Source organism: Anolis carolinensis, chromosome 1, assembly GCF_035594765.1.
Source record: "Anolis carolinensis isolate JA03-04 chromosome 1, rAnoCar3.1.pri, whole genome shotgun sequence".
Lineage (NCBI taxonomy): Eukaryota > Metazoa > Chordata > Lepidosauria > Squamata > Dactyloidae > Anolis > Anolis carolinensis.
Genome location: NC_085841.1, coordinates 825,083 through 849,948, shown reverse-complemented (window position 1 = coordinate 849,948; position 24,866 = coordinate 825,083). Strand labels below are relative to the sequence as shown.

The following is a 24,866-nucleotide window of genomic DNA, read 5'->3' as shown; positions in this document are numbered from 1 at the left end:
CTGTAGGCTGTTAAGAATTGTGGAAATTGAAGTCCAAAATACCTCAAGTTTGCCCATGCCTGCTCTAAAGAGTACCCTAACCGACTGCATCTGCACATGGTTTGGTAATTGCACAGTGGCTATAGATAGGAAGATGCTCCAAAGGGTCACCACTTCTACACAGTGAATCCTTGCCTGCCCTCTTTTCTCCCCTCTTTGGAAGAACTTGATCATTCTCGCAGCCTTAAGGAAGCTCAGAGCAGTCTTGGGGATCCGTCTCACACAGCATATTCTTTTTTAAAAAAATTATTATCATCTGGCAGATGGTACAAAAGGAGCACCCGGTGTTGTAGTGGGTTAAAGCCTCATGACTTGAAGGTTGGGTTGTTGACCTGAATGCTGCCAGGTTCGAATCCCACCCGGGGAGAGCGCGGATGAGCTCCCTCTGTCAGCTCCAGCTCCAAGCGGGGACATGAGAGAAGCCTCCCACAAGGATGGTAAAACATCAAAACATTCGGGCGTCCCCTGGGCAACGTCCTTGCAGACGGCCAATTCTCTCACATCAGAAGCGGCTTGCAGTTTCTCAAGTCACTCCTGACACGAAAAAAAAAGATGGTACAAGGGTGACAAAAGGCAAGGACAAACACACTGAGAGGCAGCTTTTATCCTAGAGTTGTGGCTGTGTTTAACTCCATGGCTTCGCATTGATGTGGCATTGGAGGCTGTGTGGTGGTGGTGGGAGTGAGGAGGGATGGGTGTGTTGTTTTTGTGGTGTGTGTCGGGGAAGGCATTTAATTTCATTGTGCAATAGCACAATCACAATAACAGTATTCTATTCTACTGTGTAACCATTAATGTTGATCAAGGTGATCAATAACAACATTCACACTGGCCTCGAACAGACAAGAGTTCTTTCTCCCACCCTGCACCTTCCATAGATATATAACCCTTCCTTGCTTAGTTTTTTCCAATATACCTCATAACCTCTGAGGATGCCGGTCACATGTGGGTGAAACGTCAGGAGAGAATGCTTCTGGAACATGGCCATACAGCCCAGAAAACACACAACAACCCTGTGATTCTGGCCATGAAAGCCTTCAACAACATTATGATTTTTGTTCCTGGGTTATCTATGTCATTTCCTAATCGGTTCTGTCATAAAATATAGAAAAAAACTTTATTAAATTGCAAAAAACCCTTTTGTTTTTGCAGGAGGAACATCCTGAAACACATTTTGCTCTAGGCTTTCAATCAATATCAACTAATTCAACCTAGTTTGTGTCAGCCACAAAAGTGAAGTTTTCTGGAGTACAACAAAAACTAATTTCAAAGTAAGGACCACACAATTGAACAGGAAATAACATTTTCAAACCAGGATCAGAACATCTTTTTTCAAATTTTGTTACATGTAATTATAATCTTCTTTTTTCCAGCTAGAGATTTAGTACTCAGCAACACAAGTTTTGCAGAAACCACTTCTGGATGAATTGTCATACCATGAGCTCCAGGAATGGACAGGTAGAGTTAGATTCCACTTGAACTTCACAATGGCTTCCAACAGGCAAGAGTCCTTCCTCCCACCCTGGACCTTCCACAGATATATAAATCTTCCTTGCTTAGTTTTTCCAATATACCTCACAACCTCTGAGGATACCTGCCATAGATGTGGGCAAAACATCAGGACAGAATGCTTCTGGAACATGGCCAGACAGCCCGGAAAATTCACAGCAAGCTTGAACTTCCTTCATCCGCCTCCAGTAATCAGATGCAAAAAGAGACAGGGCTTGAAGGGGCAGAGTCTAGAAAAGGTAATCTCAAGAGATGTGCCTACTGGGAAGTTGTAACTATTGCTTAACAATTGAAAGGTGAACAGTCTTTCGCTTTTGCATCTGAATGCTCACGCTCACACTGTCTTCTCCTTTTGGAAAATATCCGCCAAACTTGGCAAGACACTGCTTCCCCAAATATGGAATCACAGAATTCCATAAGAGACCCATTGGGCCATTGAGTCCAGCCCCTTTTTTATCAACAAGACACAACCCAAGCCCTCACAACAGACAACCAGGCAGCCTGTTTAAAAATCTCCAAATAAGTTGACTCCTTCAGACTCCAGGCAGCAGCAGATTCCAGCCTAACATCAACACACCAGCTGAATGTGTTTAGCTAGGAGAAGAGAAGGTGAAGAGCAGATATGATAGCCAGATTTAAACATCTGAAAGGATGAAATGTCAAAGATCAAACAGGCTAGCTTTTTGCAGCACCAGAGACCAGGACATAGAACAGTGGATTCAGACTGTAGGAAAAGAAATTCCACCTGAATATTAGGAAGAATTTCCTAATTGTAAGAACTCTGCTATGGTTTTTACCTTTGAATATGTTTTGATGAATTTTAACTATGGTTTTTTAGTGCTGTTTGTGTTTAATTCTGTTTTAACGGTTGCATATTTGTATATTTTTCATTGTATACTAATGCTTTTATGTCAAGTTGCTTTGAGTCTCCTTTGGGAGAAATAAAGCAGGGTATAAATAAATAGTATAATAATACTTTTGCAGTGAAATAGTAAAGGGTTCCTTAAAAGACAAATCAATTATTGAACATTTATTTTAGAAAGATCACAATACTGCTGAAATAAAGTGCTAATTGTTGTTGCAAATGCTGTTTTCATATATGTTTATTGCTATCTGGCTTTACAAATCATTTTAAAACAACGTTATTAGGTGCCTGGAAGAGGTTTTTATCTGTTGCTCTAGGTAAAGGCAGGGTATATACCAGCCATGGGTAAACCTTGGGCCCTTCTAGGTGTTTTGGACTTCAACTCCCACAATTCCTAACAGCTGGTCCAAAACAACCCGGAGAGCCAAAGTTTGCCCATGACTGCCTTCAGCATTCCCAGAAAGTGATACATCCCTCTGGTTCCCCTCTTCACATTGATCCCAACTTATGGTGACCGTCTTCTAAAGTTTTCTTGGCCACCTCCCAGAGTATCTTCCTCAATATTCAAGTGAGAACATATAGTACCTGAGCAAATAAAAATGCTGAAGGCAGCCATGGTGGCTGAGCCAAGGACTCTCTGTAATATGAATGGTCAGAGACACAAACCATGTCTCATTTATGAAGGAAATAATTCAATGTGTACCACAGAAGAGCAAGGTAGAACAAGCAGCAAGAGGCAGCAAACCAAACTGTCCAGGGAGCTATGATTGATAGCGATTCAGTTCTTCAGGGGAGGCTTGCTGCTTGACTTCCTCTGGGGCTGAGTGTATGTGTGACTTGCTCTAGATCACCCAATGGGCTTCAGTGGCTGAGGAGCTATTCAAACCACACAGTCCAAGAAAGCAATATATACCTCTGGTTCTCCTCTTTAAGTTGATCCCAACTTATGGTTGGGATGCCCCCACCTTGATGGCATTTCGGAAGAGTCTGAAAACTTGGCTTTTCACCAAGGCCTTTGGTTAAGATCACCATTTTTCCATCACAATTATTATGCTCCTCGACCTTTTGCACTGGTCGCTCTTCCCGATTCCTGATTGATTGATATTACTCAGGACTCCTCCCTACCGTACCTAATGTGACCTTAAATGATTCTAATGCACTTTATCTATTTATGAATTTGTTACCCATAATGTGCACTGTACACTTTGCTTATCCACTATTGCAACCTCATTGTTTTTAACCTGATGTTTTAATTTTGTGTTGTGTTTTTTAACTTATTGTGTATATTTTTTATTGGTTTTTGTTTTTGTCCTTTGATGTTTTATATTTTATCATTGCTTGTATTTTGATTTTGCTGTAAGCCACCCCGAGTCCCCTTTGGGGGAGATGGAGGCGGGATATAAATAAACTTATTATTATTATTATTATTATTATTATTATTATTATTATTATTATTATTATTATGGTGACCCTCTTCTAAAGTTTTCTTGGCCACCTCCCAGAGTGTCTTCCTCAATATTCAAGTGCGAACACCACACTGAACGTGGCCCAGAATGTAAAACAGAAGTAATAATAAAGGCAAAGTACCTTTTGGGAAATATTTTTTTCTGGCCGGAGTGCAAGCCTTGTAAGGCTGCTTCAGAGATGGGTTGAACAGGCCCGGAATTTGGGTTCAGAAAGGCTTGTAATAGAAAGCAAGTGGAAAGCAGGAGGTTCAGGAAATCACCAAAGGCAAGAAGGCAGCATGAACCTGACACCAGGGCACCCTCTTCCGGGCAGAATCCCAAACAGCAACCCTGTCTTCAAGAAATGCCCCTGGGACTGAGCAGGAATGGAGGAAGGAGAGGCAAATCCAAGACATTAATGTCCCTGACATCAGGCAGAATTCTCTCTTATCAGATTCACTGCCACTCCCACAAGCACCCCTATTACACAGAGGCAGACAAAGCCAGAAAAGCCATCACATGCTCCAGTTTCTTACCCACAGCATCTTTTGGAAGTCTACAAGAGCCCTTACATTCCCTGGTCTTTTGGAGACACAAATGTTGTCTGGGTATTTGCACCATGGCTTCAGCAGCTGGGCTCCCCACATGCCTTGTCTGGGTCAGGGAATATTCTGCATCTTCTGTGTTGGGTTGAAGGCAGAAAGAAGCATTTTTCACCATCCCAAGAGAGTGAGGCCTCAGCCTTTCTCTCTCATATACATACAGGCAGGAACACACAATATCTCCATAGGCATTTCTACAACCAGAAGAGCTCAAGTCAGAATTATCCAAAGCAATTGGTGTCTTCCCTTTTCTCTTGATAAGGCACAGAGCGGAAAGTGACTGGAGAGACTGGTACCTTGGACAGCGAATGCTGCAGCCACTTTGGGAAAAGCAATGCGCTTCCCCAGCCACAAGGCATTCAAAGGTCCGATGTCCTGCGTTTCAATTCCCATTCCCTCCCAGTTAATGCTGCCTTGAGTAGGGGGTTCACCTTTCAGCTGGAACAGAAGGGATTTCCCCCACCCCCTGCCATTCCCGGACATGATCCGGCTCACAGATTATCTCCATCTCTGCTGGAGGAAAGACCTACTTTCCAATGGGCATGCAGCCAGTTTTCACTGCCAGGCATGGCTCCTTGGCTTGTTCTTTGGCATTTTTATGCCACCCAGCAAACAGAGGTTTCTGGTCCATGTAAAACTATATTCAAAACATCCTATACAAATGATAAACAGTAGATGAAAACCCGGCAGCAAAATAAACAGTGCTAAGACCGCTTAATACTTAAAGCGATTCTTAAAATGACTAGGAGACTGGACCCCAATAACACTGGAGCCAGGCAAAGTCTATGTGAAAGGGTGCATTCCCCAGGCAAGATGGCACCAATGAAAGGTGTCTCCTGTGGCTTAATTTGGTGGAAGCACAGGATGAAGGATGGTGAACATAGCAGATAGTGAGCTGTGCTGGAACTGGCTTCCATTCCTAGCTTCTCTATGGTGCTGTTTGATGCCCCAAACTGGCACTCATTATTGCTAAAGGTGAGCTTTTCTGACAGCAGATCAATACAGCAAGGGGCCTACAGCAGAAAAAAGCAATACGGTCCTTTAACGAACAAGATCCAGCATCTACTGGTTGAAGAATTAATCTTACCCAGAACTTCCAAGGGAGAAAATGCCAGGTTCCCAAGGATATATAATGAACCCTTGGATTGGGCTACACCTCTCTGCCCCACATCAGGAAGGCAGTGTGAAGATGGACTACTTGGTTAAAAGCAAACAAGGAGACCGACCTGTTCAAGCCTGACCCATAATAACTATAGAAGCAGTACCAGCAAGTTGTTTACAAGAAGGTGCATTCCTCTGGTTTGTTCTCAGACATCTCTGTAGCTGTCAGACTGGAGCATCAATAATCTATGAGACTTTGTTAATCACTGGACAAAGGTGTCAATGCCATGGAAGAACTGTCGACATTTGGGCATGATGCTGATGAGGATTCTAAAACCCACCTGCCTGGTAGCAGGGGCCCCCATCCACTACAAGGAGGCAGAGCTGTTCCTTCAGGTAACGTGGCTCCAAATATTGATGGTTTTGAAGATTAAAACCATTATATTGAATTGACAAAGTAGTTTCCAGTCCTGCCTGGCAGTTTAGCTAGTCTGTTTTTGTTTTGGATGCTTCTGAAAGTGGTTTCTTAGCAGCTCCCAATATCATTTGTTGCAATAATCTGGAAAGGAGGTTACCTGAGCCTGAAGAATGGAAGTAGAGCTATCTCAGTCATGATTTAGTGTGACATCCTAAGCCAGGGGTCCCCAAACTAAGGCCCGGGGGCTGGATGCGGCCCTCCAAGGTCATTTACCTGGCCCCGCCCTCATTTATAATATAATATTTTATATCCCTTTTAATAATATAATATATTGTCTATACATATGATATTGATAATAACATTATCATTTTATACAATACTAATAATAATACCATATAATATCAATTATATATTATATATTACATATATTACAGTATAGTGATATAGTTCAATATAGTAATATATAATGCTAATATTGTGCTATGCTAATAATATAATATACTGTATGTACATACAGCTGCTCTGAGTTCCCTTCGGGGTGATTAGGGTGGGATATAAATGTAGTAAATAAATGTAGTAAATGAATAAATAAATAATTTTGAACTTAAGCTCGCCCAAAGTCTGAAATGACTTGAAGACACACAACAACAACAATCCTAATTAACCTGACTATCTCATTGGCCAGAAGCAGACCCAAACTTCCTATTGAAATCCTGATAGGTTTATGTTGGTTAAAATTATTTTCATTTTTAAATATTGTATTGTTCTTTCATTGTTATTGTCATTGTTTTGCACTGCAAATAAGATTATGTGCAGTGTGCATAGGAATTTGTTTGGGTTTTTTTCCCCAAATGATAATTTGGCCCCTCAACAGTCGGAAGGATTGTGGACCGGCCCTCTGCTTTAAAAGTTTGAGGACCCCTGTCCTAAGCTGATACAAGACATATCGAGCCTTTCAGGCCATCTGACAGAGCAAGACAGAAGTTGACAACTGTGTTGGTGGGGAAGGGGAAGAGGCAATTTCCTAAACATGCTCCCCAGATGACCACACCACTCCTCCAAAAGCAAAAGTCTAAGTGACATCATGGTACTTCTGGTTTAGTTTGTTGATTTTTATTTTATTTTTTTGCTTTAATGGGCTGTTTCTTGAGTGGTCTGTATGTGTTTTGCAGCCGTTTTAAGTATGTTGCTGCCATTTAGATTTTTTTTAAAAAAAATAAATCAGAAAACAGTTATAGAATCATAGAATTACACAGATGTAAAAGACCACAAGGGCCACTTAGTCCAACCCCTTTCTGCCAAACAGGAAAGCATCACCAAAGCATTCCCAACAAAATGTTTTGAACATTTCGTGTCTGAGGGCTTGAAAGAATAAAAAAGGGAGGTTGGGTTACATGTGGGCCACTTTCTAATCTTTTTCTTTAAAAAAAATGTAATTTCTTTAAAAGTTTTTTTATAATAAATACATTATACAAATCACACACAACTAACATTAACTTAACACAAAACATACAATAAACCAATTAAACAGTTAATCATATATTTATCATACATGTAATCATACATGTATAATCATACATGTAATCTCTACGTACACCCACAACTGGGACATTTATTCATCCTTAATATTAATCATGCTTATATTGACCTCTTCTCCAAAATGATTTGGTTTTATTCCTTTTGCTTTGATAAATATATATTCTAAGAATTCATCCCATATTGCCTCAAAATCATTTATTTGTCAGGTTATTTATCCAGCCAACGTGCTGATTCCTTTCAAATAAACTGGTTGCAAAAACATCTGCTCAAACTGAGCGGCCTTAATCTTTATTTACAATTTTTCTTTGTACAAGAACAAACTTACACATCAGAGGCGATCATCCAAAAGTAATGGCGGTCCCTGACATTTCTATTGCTTCTTATCAGTTCATTAATTTATGACCAGCCTGCGATTGTGACATACTAGCTCACTTCCCTTCAGTCTGCGCTTACTCTTCACATTCCAACAGTTTAAGTAGTTCATGCGCAGAACTGCATGGATGCCAGCATGGATTTTTAACTAACTTACACATTCCTCTATCTAATACACTGACATTATTTTTGTTAATCCCTTTTTGCATTTTATTTCACAAGTCAGCATATTGTTTATTGTGATGCATTGTTTTCAGATGTATTTGTGTGTGTGTGTGTGTGTGTATACATCTTTGAAGATCTTTCTTTTTATACTTACTGAATATACTAGAATGACTTTATTATCATTGTATATTGTACAATGAACTTAAATGCCATCCCCAATACACATGATATATGTGGAATTACAAAAACAAAACACCCATCCTTTCACATTCTAATCACTATTGAACAACCCCATAATGCTACATCAGTGTGAAGCCATAGACTTCAATATAGTCCTAGCTCTGGGATAAAAGCTATCTCTCATCCTATTTGTCCTTATTTTTATCATTATATATTGTCTGCCAGATGAAATAATTCAAAAAGAGAATAACCAGGGTGAGATGGATCCTTAAGAATATTCTGAGCTTCCTTAAGGCAGCAGGAATGATAACGTTTTTCCAAAGAGGGGAGAAAGAGGGCAACCAATAATACAGGTGTCCTGAACTTCAACTCCCACAATTCCTAACAGCTTACTGGCTGTTAGGAATGGTGGGGGTTGAAGCCCAAAACACTTGGAGGGCTGAAGTTTGCCCATGCCAGTTCTAAAATGTACTGCTTCTGAGGTAAAACTTACTGTACTGACTCGGAGGTAAAAACAGCTTCTAAAATTGAGTCTTAGTCTGAAGAGTCGCAGATCTGGTCCCACAGCCTTAAACAACATAGAATTGAGGGGAAACCTGCATTCCAATATATACATAGAATATAGTGAATAATCTCAATTATATATGACAAATAACTAGTATACGAAGCTTGTATAAGGTTTCTATTTCCAACACCTGGACCATGAGATCAACCAATCCACTTCATCGGTGTCAGCAGATTCATCCCCTACAGTGATAAGAAGCCCTACCACTGTTGTATCATCTGCAAATTTAATAATGATATTACTATGGCAGTGGTTCTCAACCTTCCTAATGCCGCAACCCCTTAATACAGTTCCTCATATTTCTGTTGTTACTTCATAACTGTAATTTTGCTACTGTTATGAATTGTAATGTAAATATCGGGTTGCAGGATGTATTTTCATTCACTGGACCAAATTTGGCACAAATACCCTATACGCCCAAGTTTGAATACTGGTGGGGTTGGAAGGGGATTGATTGTGTCATTTGGGAGTTGTAGTTGCTGAGATTTATAGTTCACCTACAATCAAAGAGCATTCTGAACTCCACCAACAATGGAGTTGAGCCAAACTTGGCACACAGAACTCCCATGACCAACAGAAAATATTGGAAGGGTTTGGTGGGCATTGAACTTGGGTTTTGGAGTTGTAGTTCACCTACATCCAGATAGCATGGCGGACTCCAAACAATGATGGATCTGGACCAAACTTGGCACAAATACTAAAATATGAATACTGGTGGAGTTTGGGGAAAACAAACCTTGATATTTGGGAGTTGTAGTTGCTGGGACGTATAGATCACCTACAATCAAAAGCCCATTGAACCCCACCAGCAATAGAATTGGACCAAACTTTCCACACAGAACCTCCATAACCAACAGAAAATACTGGAGTGATCTGTGTTTTCTGATGGTCTTTGGCAATCCCTCTGAAATCCCCCTCGCGACCTCCCGAGGGGTCCCGACCCCTAGGTTGAGAAACGCTGTACTATACTAAACAGGGGGTGCAATCACATGCGTAAGAAGTATAATGTAGAGAACTCAACACACAGACCTGTGGCATCCTAGTGTTGAGAGTGAGAGCTGGAGAGGCATGACGACCTAGTCTAACCCTCTGGGAATGTCCAGACAAGAAGTCCATTATATATAAAAAGCAAAATTTGCTTCCTTACCAGCAGACGCATCCTCTTCTCTGGAAGCCCGACCGTATCTCCCGGTCGGTATCACCAAGGCAGCTGAGTTCCTTCCTTGCCCTTTGCCACAATGCAGAGCAGCTCCTCCATAATAAAGAGAGAGGGATTTTTCTCTTGCCTCCACCAACCTTGCAGGGTTGGCCTATGTCATGGTTTGCAAAGGCACTGTACTGTGTGTGTTAACTGGAAAATGAAGTGCATGAAGCCGATTGGCTGAGCATGCAAAGACCTGGGAATTGATTTGATACTGTTTCTGTTCTGCTGCTGCAGCACCAGTTTGGACAAGTTTTTCAGTGTTGACTGAGTACTGCTGGTGTAGAGAGCAGTGTACTCAGAGAGCTATTTTGAGGCCTGTTTGCTGCTGAGAAAAGAGGGCGAAGAACCAGGACTGTATTCATCTCTGAGGCAGATTTGTGGACTGAGAAAGGACTGGTTATAACTATGGACTTGATCAGAGGGACCATTGTAAATACCACTGTTTTTATCTCTTAGAATCAGTGAAGTTCCCACATTTTTGTTCTGTAAATCTGAGTGGCATGTTATTGTTCTGCGGGTGACTCTGGATCGCGGGCACACAATCTATTCTATTGTTCTATTGGCTACCAATAGAACATCGGATCTCTTACAAGATACTGATCCTGACATTTAAAGCTTGAAATGGCCAAGGACCATGATATCTTAGGGACCGCCTCATTCCTTTTTTCCATCAGTGGTCACCTCGATCCTCCCAGGAAAATCTCCTATACGTACCGGGCCCTAGGGAGGTACACCTGGAAGCTACAAGGCGTAGAGCCTTTTCGACCTCTGCTCCAATTCTGTGGAACTCATTGCCTCCATATGTTAGAGCAATGTCGGAGTTGTGACCTTTTGTAAAAGCGCTCAAGACTTGGCTCTTTGTGCATTTAAGTAAATCAGATCTAATTTGCCAAATAGTCACTGTTGAATGTTTTTATGTCGAATGTTTTTATATTGTGGAATGATATTTAAATTGTAAGTCGCTCGGCGCACTCTGGTGGAGAGCGACTAATTAAGAAATAAAATAAAGTGAAATGAAGTGAAGTAAAAGATTCCATTTATCATCATCAATCTGTAATAGCCTAGACCAGGCATGGGCAAACTTCAGCCCTCCAGGTGTGTTTTGGACTTCAACTCCCACAATTCCTAGCTTAAGTGGCTGAGAAGGGAAAGGAAAGGGCCTGAGTCCAGGAATTGTGGGAGTTGAAGTCCAAAACACCCAGAGGGCCGAAGTTTGCCCATGCCTGGCCTAGACATAAAATCGTCAGAATTGTAGGAGACCCCAAAGGTCATCCAGTCCAACCCCCTTCTGCCTTCATGCAGGGAATGCACAAAGCACTCCCAACAAATGGCCACCCAGCTTGTTTAAAAGCCTCCAAAGAAGGAGCTTGAGGCAGGACTGATGACCGAGACCCCGGCTTTCAAATTAATTTGAACCCGCAGCGGAGAGTTCCGCAGATCCATCACCAAAAGGAACGGAGCGGGACCGCAGCAGACTATTATTAAAAGATCTTTTTTCCTTCACTTTCCCCTTCCCTGAACTATGTAACAAATCCCCCAATAAAAGTAGCATTTATTTTAACAGTAACACTCTCTATCTGGTTATTTTGTGTCTTTCTCTGACTCCTTCCTTTGCATGCAATTTCTCCCTCTCTCTCTCTCACTAACCCGTCTGATCTTTAAACCCTGGCGGAGGCTTCCCCGCCATAGGTTAATACAGCGGACGATACAAATTGGCTCATATCTTTATCAAAATTACCCCTAGCACGCTCTTCTTTTAGTCCTAATCCTTTCTAAGGCCCCTGACTCAAGGACCACCAGCGGAACCAAAATCGGTCCAGTTCTCGGCACCTCATCAGCTGACTGTCAAACGGAACCGACTGCTCCTTTCAAGCCAGACTGCTCTCTTCCAGCCTTATCCCGGACTTTCCTCTCCCCGCGACCCGCGGGATGGTTTTAAGAGATCCCTGGTCCCTTTCTGTGAACTGGGGATGGGGGGATCGCTCTCCCGCTGGGGAGACATAGTTCTCCAAGGACCTTCACCCTCTCTACAGCCTGCCAGGAAGATGCTAGGACGGGCGCCCTCCACGTTTCATTCATACCTTCATAATTTTATGAAGGAGAAGAACACTCTTCCCCAGACCTATCCCTGGACTTATGAAATCTTATACTTCCAAAGACTGCAACCCACATGTGCCCCTTCCCCATGCCATCTCTATGAATTCCTTCCACCACAGATGAACTCTTTTCCTCATGTATCCGTGAATTTTCATATTCTATGTACCTGGACACCCTCATGAATCACTGTTGTATAAATTTCTGATCGTTGGGCTAACTTCATGAATTGTGAGATCATGCTGCTAAAACTCCACTTTTATGAATTTCCATATTGGGTTCCCCAGATGTTGTGAACTTCGTTCTTATCAAATGTTTTCAAATTGTTTATATCATTCATGATTCCCCTTCATGCAATGTAACCCACCTCTATGGATTCTCCCTTACTTCCTTGAAATCTATCTATCTGCCTATATGTATTTGTACTCTTTGGGATCCCCGGAAAATATGTATTTTTCCCAGCTGGGTTTATATTCCAACTTTATTTTATTTTTCATTTTATTTCATATAATTGCCAAGTCATGAAATCAGATAGGGAATATTTCGAACTCAACTTGAACCCCAGGACCTGCCCCATTTTCTATGACCCAGGCTTACCTTCCCAAAAACAAAAGGTTAATCCGCTGCCGCTTAACCTAATCAGATTCAGATTGCATGGACAATATAGGGCTTGAGTCGCCGAATTCGGAGTATTTTGACCTAAAGGTGATTCGCCCTCAAGGCAAACATTGTCATATCTCCTCCAAAGGAAATCCAGGACACCTCAGGAAGGCGCCCTGCTGAGCCCATCACCACCCATCCTTACTTCCACCTCTGACACCCCAAGGCATATCTGAAATCCGTGTACGTGACAGGAACCCTTGATTGCTGTCATTAATCCCTTTAGAATTCGGCCGGGCAGGAATTAATCCGATCCTTCCTGCTCAGTCACTTCATTGTTTCAATAACTCCCGCCTTCTCCTCTCTGATTGGCCCGAGTGGGGACAAAAAGCAGCTCCCTATTGGGCCAGCAGAGCAAGGCGGGAAACGAAAGCCCGCCTCGTTCAACACTCTAGCCTATCCGCGATCAGATGGGCGGGGGAGCGGGGCGGGAAATTCAAGGGGCTGTCAGACTGAAACATTATATAAATATGGCTTTATTTTGGTTATATGGTACCGTAGTAGACTGAATGATCACTACTAGAGTCCTTTTCAGCTGAATCGCTCAATAAAGACTCCTTGGCGGATTTTCCTTCAACTTTGGCGGACCTTCTTCATTTCGGCTTCAGGTTGTATTGCGGCTCATATTCTCCTATTGGCTCCGCCAAGGTCCGTTCTCTCAGGACCGGATCGGCTCTCTCCTTAAGGGGCCCGATCCCCTAAAAACGCGGTCGACAACAGGACCATATTATTATTATTAATTAGATTTTGTATATATATATATACAGTAGAGTCTCACTTATCCAACATAAACGGGCTGGCAGAATGTTGGATAAGCGAATATGTTGGATAATAAGGAGAGATTAAGGAAAAGCCTATTAAACATCAAATTAGGTTATGATTTTACAAATTAAGCACCAAAACATCATGTTTAACAACAAATTTGGCAGAAAAAGTAGTTCAATACACAGTAATGCTCTGTAGTAATTACTGTATTTACAAATTTAGTACCAAAACATCACAATGTATTGAAAACATTGACTACAAAACATTGACTACTAAATGGCTGACTGAGTTGGATAATCCAGAACGTTGGATAAGCGAATGTTGGATAAGTGAGACTCTACTGTGTGTGTGTGTGTGTGTGTATTAGAGATATGAGTCACTTTGGGTCTCAGTCCTAAAGAAAAAGCAGGATACCATTATCGGTCCTGAAGGAAAAGCACCATATTTATTATTATTATTATTATTATTATTATTATTTATTAATAAATATTATTTATCATTACTACTTTATTTTGTCCTTGCTGCTCCTCTCCCGGCAGGAAAAAACTATATATATTTAGGGAGGCTTTCATTAATTTTCTGTTTGCTGCAGAGACACCTTTATCATGGGGTTTGCTGTTCTCTCTCCCCCCCCCCCCCCCCACCTAATGTATTAATTATACATTCGCTTTTAAGGTTTTTATAATGTGTTTTAACAATGTTATTAATGGATCTGTTTATATTGTTTTGTTTTTATGATTGCATTTTGGGCATTAAATTTTGCCAATTTTTGTAAGCCACCCTGAGTCCCCTCGGGTGAGAAGGGCGGGGTATAAATGTTGCAAATATATAAATAAATAATGAGTTTAATATTTATTTCTCCATGTACTAAAAGTATTTCTGCATTGCTTTCAAAGCTCACAGGCTTGTCAGATCCCTGCCAGGCGACGAATTAAAAAAAAACCCATTAAAGTAATAAATCTTTAAAACATCCCCCAAATATGTTAAAAAAGGCCACTTCAAACACTGAAGGCAGGCTTCGCTGAAGAGAGAAGGCCCAACATACCTTTTTGGACGATATATAGAAAATTAATGGTTTATATAACCTGTTTCAAATGTCCTTCATAACTGAGTTCTGTTTTAGCCTCTTTCAAATGTCCTTCGTTATTATTATATATTGGCTTTTGTTTTAATCTGTACTGCACGACACTTTTTGTTTTCCTGCAAAATGGAGGGAGATCAATAATAAGCGAGCAGGTGAATGGCTGGGAATGACAAGGCAAGGGTCTGCAAGACAGGCACCTCCGCCAGCCAATCAGCGGAGGCGCTGGGATGACAACAGCCAATCAGGAAGGAGCTTTATGTCCCGGTCACCGTGCTTCAAAAGGCATGTTTCTGAGGGAAGATCTGAGGAGAATAATATTTGAGGAGAATATCTGAAAACACCTGGAGGGCCAAAGTTGGCCCATGCCTGCCCGTAGGTAAGGTAAAGGTTTTCCCTTGACATTAAGTCTAGTCGTGTCCAATTCTGGAGGTTGGTGCTCATTTCCATTTCTAAGCCGAAGAGCCGGTGTTGTCCGTAGACACCTCCAAGGCCATGTGGGAACACAGGCGGGGCCCCCATCACTTGCTTCTTCACTCTCTTCCACAGACACCATCCATCACATCATCCAGTTAAAAACATGGATGTTTTGTTGTGCATTCGGTTAGTTAAGTCCGTTATAGCTAGCCCTTACCTACTTTGAAATTTGCCCGGTTACTTTATAGTTGACTTCCACCTTAAAATCATCTTCCCTACATGTGTGCCTATTTTATGTACAGTAGAGTCTCACTTATCCAACATAAACGGGCCGGCAGAATATTGGATAAGCAAATATGTTGGATAATAAGGAGGGATTAAGGAAAAGCCTATTACACATCAAATTAGGTTATGATTTTACAAATTAAGCACCAAAACATCATGTTTAACAACAAATTTGACAGAAAAAGTAGTTCAATACATGGTAATGCTATGTAGTAATTACTGTATTTATGAATTTAGCACCAAAATATCACGATGTATTGAAAACATTGACTACAAAAATGTGTTGGATAATCCAGAACATTGGATAAGCAAGTGTTGAATAAGTGAGACTCTACTGTATATTCTATTTTGATATAGACACTTTTATCAGTTTTGATTGTTGCCCAGTCATGTCCTATATTGGACTTTTTAAATGGCTTGGGATGATTGGTAATACTTTGTGTTTTTAATAATGTTTTTAAACTATGGCCTGTTTAAATTGTTTTATTATGATGTTTGTTGGTTAACTGTTGATTTTATGTTAATGTGATTGATTGGGCTTGTCCCCTGGTGAGCCGCTCCGAGTCCTCTGTGGGGAGATGGAGGCAGCATACAAAAATAGTTATTATTTTTATTATTGACACAATGACATACCCTGTTTCCCCTAAACTAAGACATTCCCAGAAAATAAGACCTAGTAGAGGTTTTGCTGAATTGCTAAATATAAGGCCTACCCCGAAAGTAAGACCTAGCAAAGTTTTTGTTTGGAAGCGTGCCCAACGAACAGAACACCAGATCATGCAGGATCGGTAAATGTACATACCATAAAGTCTTGTACATGGAAATATTGGTAGTAACAAGAAATTCATGATAGGATTCACTGCTTGTCTGGTTATGTTGGTTTATGATGACAACTACTGTACAGTATATAATAAATGTTCATTTTTTTGTTCAAAAATAAATGTGAATTCTTCTTCATGGAAAAATAAGACATCCCCTGAAAATAAGACCTAGAGCATCTTTGGGAGCAAAAATTAATATAAGACACACGGTAGTATGACACAGCAAACAAGACAGATATGCTGAATTTCCTATTACAAAATCACAAGTCGAACACTTCCCAAGCATTTAGGACTGTGTGATGTATTTTCGGATGATGTGACAGATCCCAGTAGGGTGGCCTTTTGCAGTTGCAATTATTATTATTATTTTATTATGACACAGCAAACAAGATAAGATCTGCTGGATTTCATATCACAAAATCACAAGTCGAACACTTCCCAAGTGTCTAGGACTGTGTGATATATTTTCGGATGATGTGCACAGATCCCATTAGGGTGGCCTTTTGCAGTTGCAATTATTATTATTATTATTATTATTATTATTATTATTATTATTATCATCATCATCATCACACTACTGGGAATACTGGACTTTGAAGGTTGTAGCTACTCCTTAGAAATAATCCCATGTGATGAGATAATATAGAAGCGGCAACAGATACATTAATGTAAGGATCATCTGCTGATAAAGCTATATTTAGTGTTTTCAACCGAATGCATTACTCCAGTTTGTTAGGTTGGATGAGTAATGGACTCGATGAGGGCCAACATGTTGAAACTAAATCCAGACAAGACAGAGGTACTCCTGGTCAGTCAGAAGGCGGTCCAGTGTGAAATTTCAGCCTGTGTTGGACGGGGTCACATTCTTCCAACACAGGTTTGTAGTCAGGGGGTGCTCCTGGACCCTCAGGTGTCAGCGGTGGCCAGGAGCACTTTATTTATTTATTTACAGTAGAGTCTCACTTATCCAAGCTAAAAGGGCCAGCAGAAGCTCGGATAAGTGAATATATTGGATAATAAGGAGGGATTAAGGAAAAGCCAATTAAACATAGGTTATGATTTTACAAATTAAGCACCAAAACATCGTGTTATACAACAAAATTAACAGAAAAAGTAGTTCAATATGCAGTAATGTTATGTTGTAATTACTGTATTTACGAATTTAGCACCAAAATATCACTGATATATTGAAAACATTGACTACAAAAATGGCTTGGATAATCCAGAAGCTTGGATAAATGAGGCTTGGATAAGTGAGACTCTACTGTATTTTATTTTATTTACTATACTTTTACCCCGCCCTTCTCACCCTGAAGGGGACTCAGGGCGGCTTTACGATGTGGCAATAATTCAATGCTGTTTAAAATACAAGGAAACTCATTTAAAATGCACATTAAATTACAATAGAACACAATGAAAACCATTAACATCACATGATCCAAGAGCAAAGTCCGGGCCATTCCACTTTTGCAATTAAAACTCGTATACCAGCTTCATCCATACCTTGAAACGCTAGATCTGGCCATGGTTGTCCACGCTTCAGTCACATCCTGTCTGGACTACTGCAACGCTGTCTATGTGGGGCTGCCTTTGAAGATAGTTCAGAAACTACAGCTAATTCAGAGATCGGAAGCCAGATTGCTAACTAGAGCGCTGTACAGGGAGTGGACAACCCTCATGTTACGGCAGCTCTACTGGCTGCCAGTCTCCTTTCGGGCTAAATATAAAGTGCTGGTCATTACCTACAAAGTCCTAAATGGTTCGGGTCCAGACTATTTGACAACTCGCATCCCCGCCTACAAACCTGTTCGGACTCTACGTTCATTGCAGGAAGGCCTCCTCTCAGTCTCACCGTCTGAAGCGTCGCTGGTGGGGACGAGAGAGGGGCCTTTTCCGTGGTTGCCCCCTCCCTCTGGAACTTCCACAAGCCATCCCGCAAATTAAGATCTTTGAGTGGAGCCCTGCGTTTGGTTCCGCCACCATCACTGGTGCGGTTGGTGGGGACGAGACAGGGCTTTTTCGGTGGTGGCTCCGCAGCTGTGAAACTCCTTGCCAAGGGAGATTAGGGAAGCCGCCTCACTCATATCTTAGGAAGCAGCTGAAGACCTGGATGTGGGACCAAGCTTTTGGCCCATCCTAGGATATAAGTTGGTATGACCTCATGGATTCCTTGGATTAATATGAAGTTTCTTTCTTTCTTTCTTTACAGTATTTATATTTCACCCTTCTCACCCCGAAGGGGACTCAGGGCGGATCACATTATATACATATTGGGCAAACATTCAATACCCATATACACATAGAACCAAGACAGAGACAGATGCAGAGGCAATTTAACCTTCTCCTGAGGGGATGTTCGATTCTGGCCACAGGGAGGAGCAGCTGCTTCATCATCCACTGTGACAGAACTTCCTCATTCCAATGTTGTAAATTAGTTAAATTTGCCTCCCCATTTTATAAGTGGTACCTTATTTCCTACTTGATAGATGCCAATATCTTTCGGGTTGCTAAGTCAGCAACGAGCAGGGGCTATTTTTTTTTAATTGACGGGTGCTCACCCCGCCACGTGCTGGCCTCGAACTCATGACCTCATGGTCAGAGTGATTTATTGCAGCAGGCTGCTCATCAGCCTGTGCCACAACCCGACCCTTCCAAGAGAAGTTGAACACGGATTGGCTCTGACTTTTGGCTCAATTCTACTGCCCCTGTTGTAACGGTCACACAGTTTTTATTGTTTTAATTCGATTTGGATACCAGCTTTTAATTGTGTTTTATGACTTTGGTTTTACTACATTTTGTATTATATGTGACATCTAATTCTGCCATTGTGTAAGACCGCTCTGGGCCCCCCTAGAGGAGAAGAATGGCATTTAAATAAATAAATAAATAAATAAATAAATAAAATTAGAACAGCATCCTCATTCCTCTCCTTTAGGAAAGTTTTTAAAACCCCTTTTTGTTCACTTGCGTAAGGAAAGGAGGAAGAATATTATAGACCTCACCGTGGTGGACAGTCGATAATGATTATTATGTAACTTTTGAAGAGCTGTATTTTTTTATATTTCATACTTTATATAAATTGCTTAATCTTATATGCCTGATTGACTGTTTTACACCTGTAGCCAAAGTTGTCAAATAGTGTTTTAACATGTACTGTTTTATTATTTATGGCATTGAATGTTTGCCGCTGTTTTTGTTTTTGTAAGCTGCCCTGAGTTCCTCTGGGGAGAGAAGGCGGGTTAGAATTTTTTAAAAATTATTATTATCAGATTTGAAAAGTAGGCCAAGTCTCTCATTAAAATGCCCATCTCCAAATATAGTACTGTACTGAATTGTAACTTTTAGTTCTCTTTTGTGCTTGAGTGAAAATAATAAAAACTTGTACTACATTAACTGCAATCCTGAGGACGGGAATAATAAACTACAATCTTGAGGAATCTTTTAAGGCAGAAACGTTTGAAGCCCAAAGTAACTCTCTGGTGCCTTATGGTTCCTTAGTCAGATGTTCTCTAAAAACAGAATTCAAAGTAGGGTATTTCCTATGAAAGAGTATGTGAAACAAGATGCTTGGGTTTCCTTTAACCTCCTTGATGAGTGTGATGAATTTAGACTGAAGAGAAGGCTGAGAGGAGACATGATAAGGGCCATGGATCAAGATGTGAGGGGAAGTCATAGGGAGGAAGGGGCAAGCTTGTTTTCTTCTGAACTGGAGACTAGGATGCAATGGAGCAATGGCTTCAAACTACAGGAAAGGAAATTCCACCTGAACATTCCTCGCTGTGAAAGCTGTTCGGCAGTGGAACTCTCTGCCCCAGAGTGTGGTGGAGGCTCCTTCTTTGGAGGCTTTTAAGGAGAGGCTGGATGGCCATCTGTCAGGGGTGCTTTGAATGTGATTTTCCTGCTTCTTGGCAGAATGGGGTTGGATGGATGGCCCATGAAGTCTATTCTAACTCTATGATTCTATGAATTTCTCTGCTAAGATGTTGAAAAGCAAGGTACTTCCCACCTGAACCCGGCTGCCGCCCACCCCAATTGGCTGTGTTGGCCACCCAGCTTCACAAAGGTCCAGCACTAGAAAGTACAAAAAGCACAAGACAACGGAGCGCCTCCTTTTCCGTTTCTTTTTGCACAAAACAGAACATTTATTCAAGTGTTCTCCAGCACAAAGTACATCAGCAAGGAGTCTTCCTTATTTGAGTGTTCTGGGCACAAAAGAAAGATGCAAAGGATGGGATGGCTGCGGCGGCGGCGGAACGGACAGACTTTCTAACATCTGCTGCACCATTGACCTTTTAATTAGTTTATCAAACAGCTATGTCACGAGCAATACTTACACAGAGATACAAGCGCCTGCCCATAGGGATGGGGAGCCAGCCTTGCCTTCCCCCACCCTGGGCAGAGCAGAACCATACTCTGAAATGTACATTATTTATTTGTCAATAAATATAGAAGCAACCCTAAAAAATAATAAAAAATAATAACAAAGCGGCAGAAAGGATGGGGCATCCCCAAATCATCCTAGAAAAGAAAAGAAAAAGCCAGGCGAGAGTGCAGGGTGGGTGGATATGGATCTGGGGTGGGAAGGAAGGAAGGAAGGGAGAAGAGGAAGGAAGGAAGGAAGGAAGGATGGAAGGAAGGAAGGAAGGGAGGAAGGAAGGGAGGGAGAATGGGAAGAAAGGAAGGAAGGGAAGGGGTTCCGGGTGGAGCTGCTGCGTGGAATGTCGGGCGGCTGGAGGGCAGGGAAACAGGCTGGAGCTCTTCCCAGGGTCTCCACAGATTACTCGTCAGCATGAATACATGATTTCCCACAAACAGTAAAGCGTCTCAGCTACTTCAATGACTAGGCTAAAACACATGAAATCTTTTCCTTTAGGTTTCAAGTACAAAGTTAAAATGCCTTTTTTTTAATAATAATATATAAGAGTAAAATAATAGAGCTCTTTTAAACTCCACTACAAGAAAACAAAAACAGTCATTGTCCAGACAGCAGACTTAAGTTAACAATAGATCTGTAATAAAACGGTTTAGCACCTTGGTTGTCACCTCGTCCCTCTGCAGATGCCAAAGGAATTCAGGCAATCCCGGGTTGGTTGGGTGGGGCGGGTGGGCAGGGGCCGGGTTGCTTTGCTTATTTCAGTCTAGGGCTGTGCAACCTGACAGAGGGACCTTTGTAAAAAAAAAAGGGGGTTCTGAGTCAAGTCTGTTTGTCCAGTCTGTCCCTCCTCCTCCTCCCTACCCTCTGGAGGGAAAACGGGTGAGAGGTTCTGTGGCAGACAGCAAAACAGGCCCAACACAAAGACTCTGGGGAGATTGGACAGACAAAAGGGACAGAAGGCTTTCCCATTTCCAGTTTGGGCAGGGGGGTGGACAGTAAGGAGGGCCCTGCTCTGCCGGACAGCTGCGGAGTTGGGGGGCAGATATGGGAGATGCAGCTAGCACTGAGCTGCTGGATCGAGGCCTCTAACTGGGGAACGGCATGGCCAACCTCTCGGCTAAACCTAAACTCTGAAAGGAAGGCTCTGGAGAAGATGCAGGTGTTGCTACTGTGAGCACTTCATAAGCTTCTTCTCCAAAGCGTAGCTTTTAAAAAAGGGGTTGGTGCACCTGGAACAGCTGGCTCCCTGCTGCCCACTTCCCCTCAGGAGCCTCCGCTCCTTTACCAACCCCTTGGCTCAGATGGCCCTGCGTGGAAAGTCGGAATGGGTAAATCGTGGTTTACAACAGGGTTCCGTAGTTCCTATTTAGCACCAGTGAAACTCGACTAAAAGAGGCCTGAGGGCAGGGGGAAGGTTTTCCTCTCCGTACTTGCCACCTCTGTGGTAAGTAGGTTGGGGAAGGCGGTGGGTGGGTTAGAAATCCTGCAAAACGAAAGGGGTGGGAAGTGTTTACTGCAGAGGTTTTGCTCAAACTGAAAGACACCGCTGGCCTAACAGCCCAGTATATGTGTGTGTGTGTGTGTGTGTGTGTGTGTGTGTGTTTGTGTTTGGGGGATGGACGTTAGAAGTAAAACAGAGTGTGAGGGAGGCTGCCAGCCACACTCCAGTTGTGCCCCATCCAGGGGGCTCCGCCATGCTCCCTTCCCCACCAGACCCTGAGTGAGACCCCCAGACCCTTCACAGTTTGAAGGGAAGTGAGTGGAGATGCCTGCCTGCCTGCCACCCCAACTGACTCCCCGAAATATTATTAGCACCAAGGCCAGCGGCTTTCCTCCGGGGCCTTCCCACCTGAGGAGGGCTGTCCTGGGGGAGTGCTGGCCAGGGGAGAGGGTGGGCGAGAGGCCCGCTGCCTTGCACAGACACACGCACCCCTCCCGGCCCCCCACTTTGCCTCAGCATCTGGCCCATCACCCTCAAGAGCACCATGGACGCAGGCAGGGAAGACAGGAACAGAGGGGAGATGCTGTCCCCCTGGAGAGGCTGAGATGGGGGAGGTGCTGAGGCAGAGAGCTTCTCTCGGGGGATCCCTGACCCAACTCCCCATTAGCACCAAGGGCTCAGGACCCTGCTGGGAGCGATCCCCCAAAATGAAAGGGAATGGCAGACCCACACACACAGCAGTCACGCCTCCTGCCTCGGGGTCTCACAGGCAAAGGGTTACTTGCCCGTTGCCAAAGGAGTAAAGTGCACACAATTGCCAAGACAATCCGCCTGGAAAATGCGGACTCCTCGCACAAGAACTGCCCACCATCTCTGTTCCCGGAAGGCCCCTGCCTGCCCTTCGCCATCTCCTCCAAGTGTGTGTCTCTAAGTGGGAGTTGGGGGGGGGGGGGCAGCACAGCCAGAGTCTGATCAAGCAAAACAGAAAGTCTACAATTCACACCAGCCACAAACAGAAGAGGGGGAGGGAGAAGGGAGGCAGCAGGCGCCGACCCTCCAAGAACCATGTGAGATCGTGGAGGAATGGCATGGGGTGCCAAGGCCAGGGTGCGGGGCTCTTCTATCACCCATCTTCAGGATATCCTGCATTTGGGCCTAGTGATCAGGGGGCAAAAACGGGGAAAAGAAGGAAGGAAGGAGCAGAACTATAGACTTTGCGAGGGACTCTGCAGCCTGGGGGTTGGGAGGTGACCAAAAGGGGCACTGCTGGGTCTGGCTGGGGGCTGCCGGCCTCCCTGTCTTCGAGCCAGAGAGGGGCGGCAGGGCCCCAGGGAGGGCGCCCAGATCGCGCCGACTGCAGGAAAGCACCACTGAATGTGTAGGGCTGCCATTGGGAGCTCTACAGGGGGACTGGCTGGCCTGCCTGTCGAGGCCCAAGCCCCTGGCCTGAGGGAGGAGGGTTGCCTTTTAGGACATAAAAGCAATTATTGCGTTGACACCCAGGGCAGAGAAGGGTGCCTCTCTGCTGCCTGCCTGCCTGCCTACTTGCCTGCCCTCCCTTTGCCACTGCCTTTGCAAGAAGGGGCCCCAATCTGCCCCCTTCTTCTCCTCCCCTTCATCCGGCAGGCTGGCACTTGAAGCACCGCAGAAGCTGCCAATCAGCTCCACCCCCTGCTGTTGTAGAAGCACCATTTTGAAAGTCAGTTGTACAGTAGTAACAGTACCTTTTATATATAGACATTTCTTTAGCATAACTCTCACATATATATAAACTGTAAACAAGAGGTAAGAGCGGCTGTAGGAGCTGGGCTTTTATCAAGGTCTCCTGTATGGTAGGCACCCAAATACTATAGAAAAGTGTGTAGATGTGTGTGTGGTGTTGGGGGCATCGGGGGACCAGGTAAGGGGCTCGGCGGGGCTTGCGGCTTTCCCAGCTTGCGCTCATCCCTGGAGCGGGGCTGGTAGGTGCAAGGGGCCCCTGGTGCGCCCCGCTTTTGTGCTCCTCAACTGAGCGGGGGCAACGTTGCCCCGCGGCCTGCTCAGCTTTGGGCTTGGCTGGAATTTCCTCTGTTGCGGTCGGTGGCGCCCGAGGCCAGGCCCGCGCTTTGTGGGGCCCGGCCGAGGAGAAGCAGAAACCAAACTAACAGACAAACCCACCCAGAAAGAGCAGGAAATTAAAGGGCTGTTGCCAACAAGAGCGGGACCGGTGGGTTGGCTTAGGGTGGCTCGAACTGGGGAGAGGATGGGTGAAGACCTGGGCAGCGGGAGCCCACACCCACAGGCGGGGGTCCTCTCCCTCCCTCCCTCCTCCCTCTCGCCCACCGGCCACCTCCTCCATTCTGGGGCCACTTCGCTTTTCCTGGGGGTGGTTGTGTTGAGACTCCTCCTCCGCTCGGACAGTTCAATGAGTGCGCCTCTTAAACGCAGGCAAAGTACTCCTTCAGCGGGGCGAAGAGGTGGCGGATCACAGGGACGCTCCAAGAGCGACCAAGCAGTCTCTGCCTCGCCAGGCGGCTCATGTTGGACACGTCTGTGTAGTGGACCGGGAAACCAAAGACCCTGTGGGCGCAGAAAAGAGGGGACAGTCAAGACAGGTAAAGGGCAGGCTTTGGGGACAGATCACAGCACACAGGAGCTGACAGGTGTCATCGGGTGACTTTAAGGCCGGCATGGGCAAACTTGAGACCTTCCTTCAGGTGTTTTGGACTTCAACTCCCACCATTCATAACACCTGGTAGGCTGTTAGAAATTGTGGGAGCTGGAGTCCAAAACACCTGGAAAGCCAAAGTTTGCCCATGCCCGTTTTAACACCGTATTCCTGGCTCATTCAGAGAAGATGGCTGGAGGAACAGACATAAAAATCCAAAACCATCTTCTAAAAAATAGTAACAGCCAAGGGATGGATAAAATTCAAGCACAACGC

General features: G+C 43.7%; 1 protein-coding gene across 4 annotated transcripts in view; it reads right to left on the bottom strand.

Moving 5' to 3' along the window:
* Window positions 1-20,230: 20,230 nt before the first annotated feature.
* The window catches only part of dnmt3a (DNA methyltransferase 3 alpha), a 200,699-nt gene continuing 196,063 nt past the window's right edge, over window positions 20,231-24,866 (bottom strand). For all 4 annotated transcript variants that reach the window (XM_062968931.1, XM_062968945.1, XM_062968934.1 and 1 more), the window contains one exon: window positions 20,231-24,502. In XM_062968931.1, the coding sequence (XP_062825001.1) occupies window positions 24,361-24,502 (142 nt within the window). In that variant the 3' untranslated portion in view covers window positions 20,231-24,360. The remainder of the gene's footprint in view (window positions 24,503-24,866) is intronic.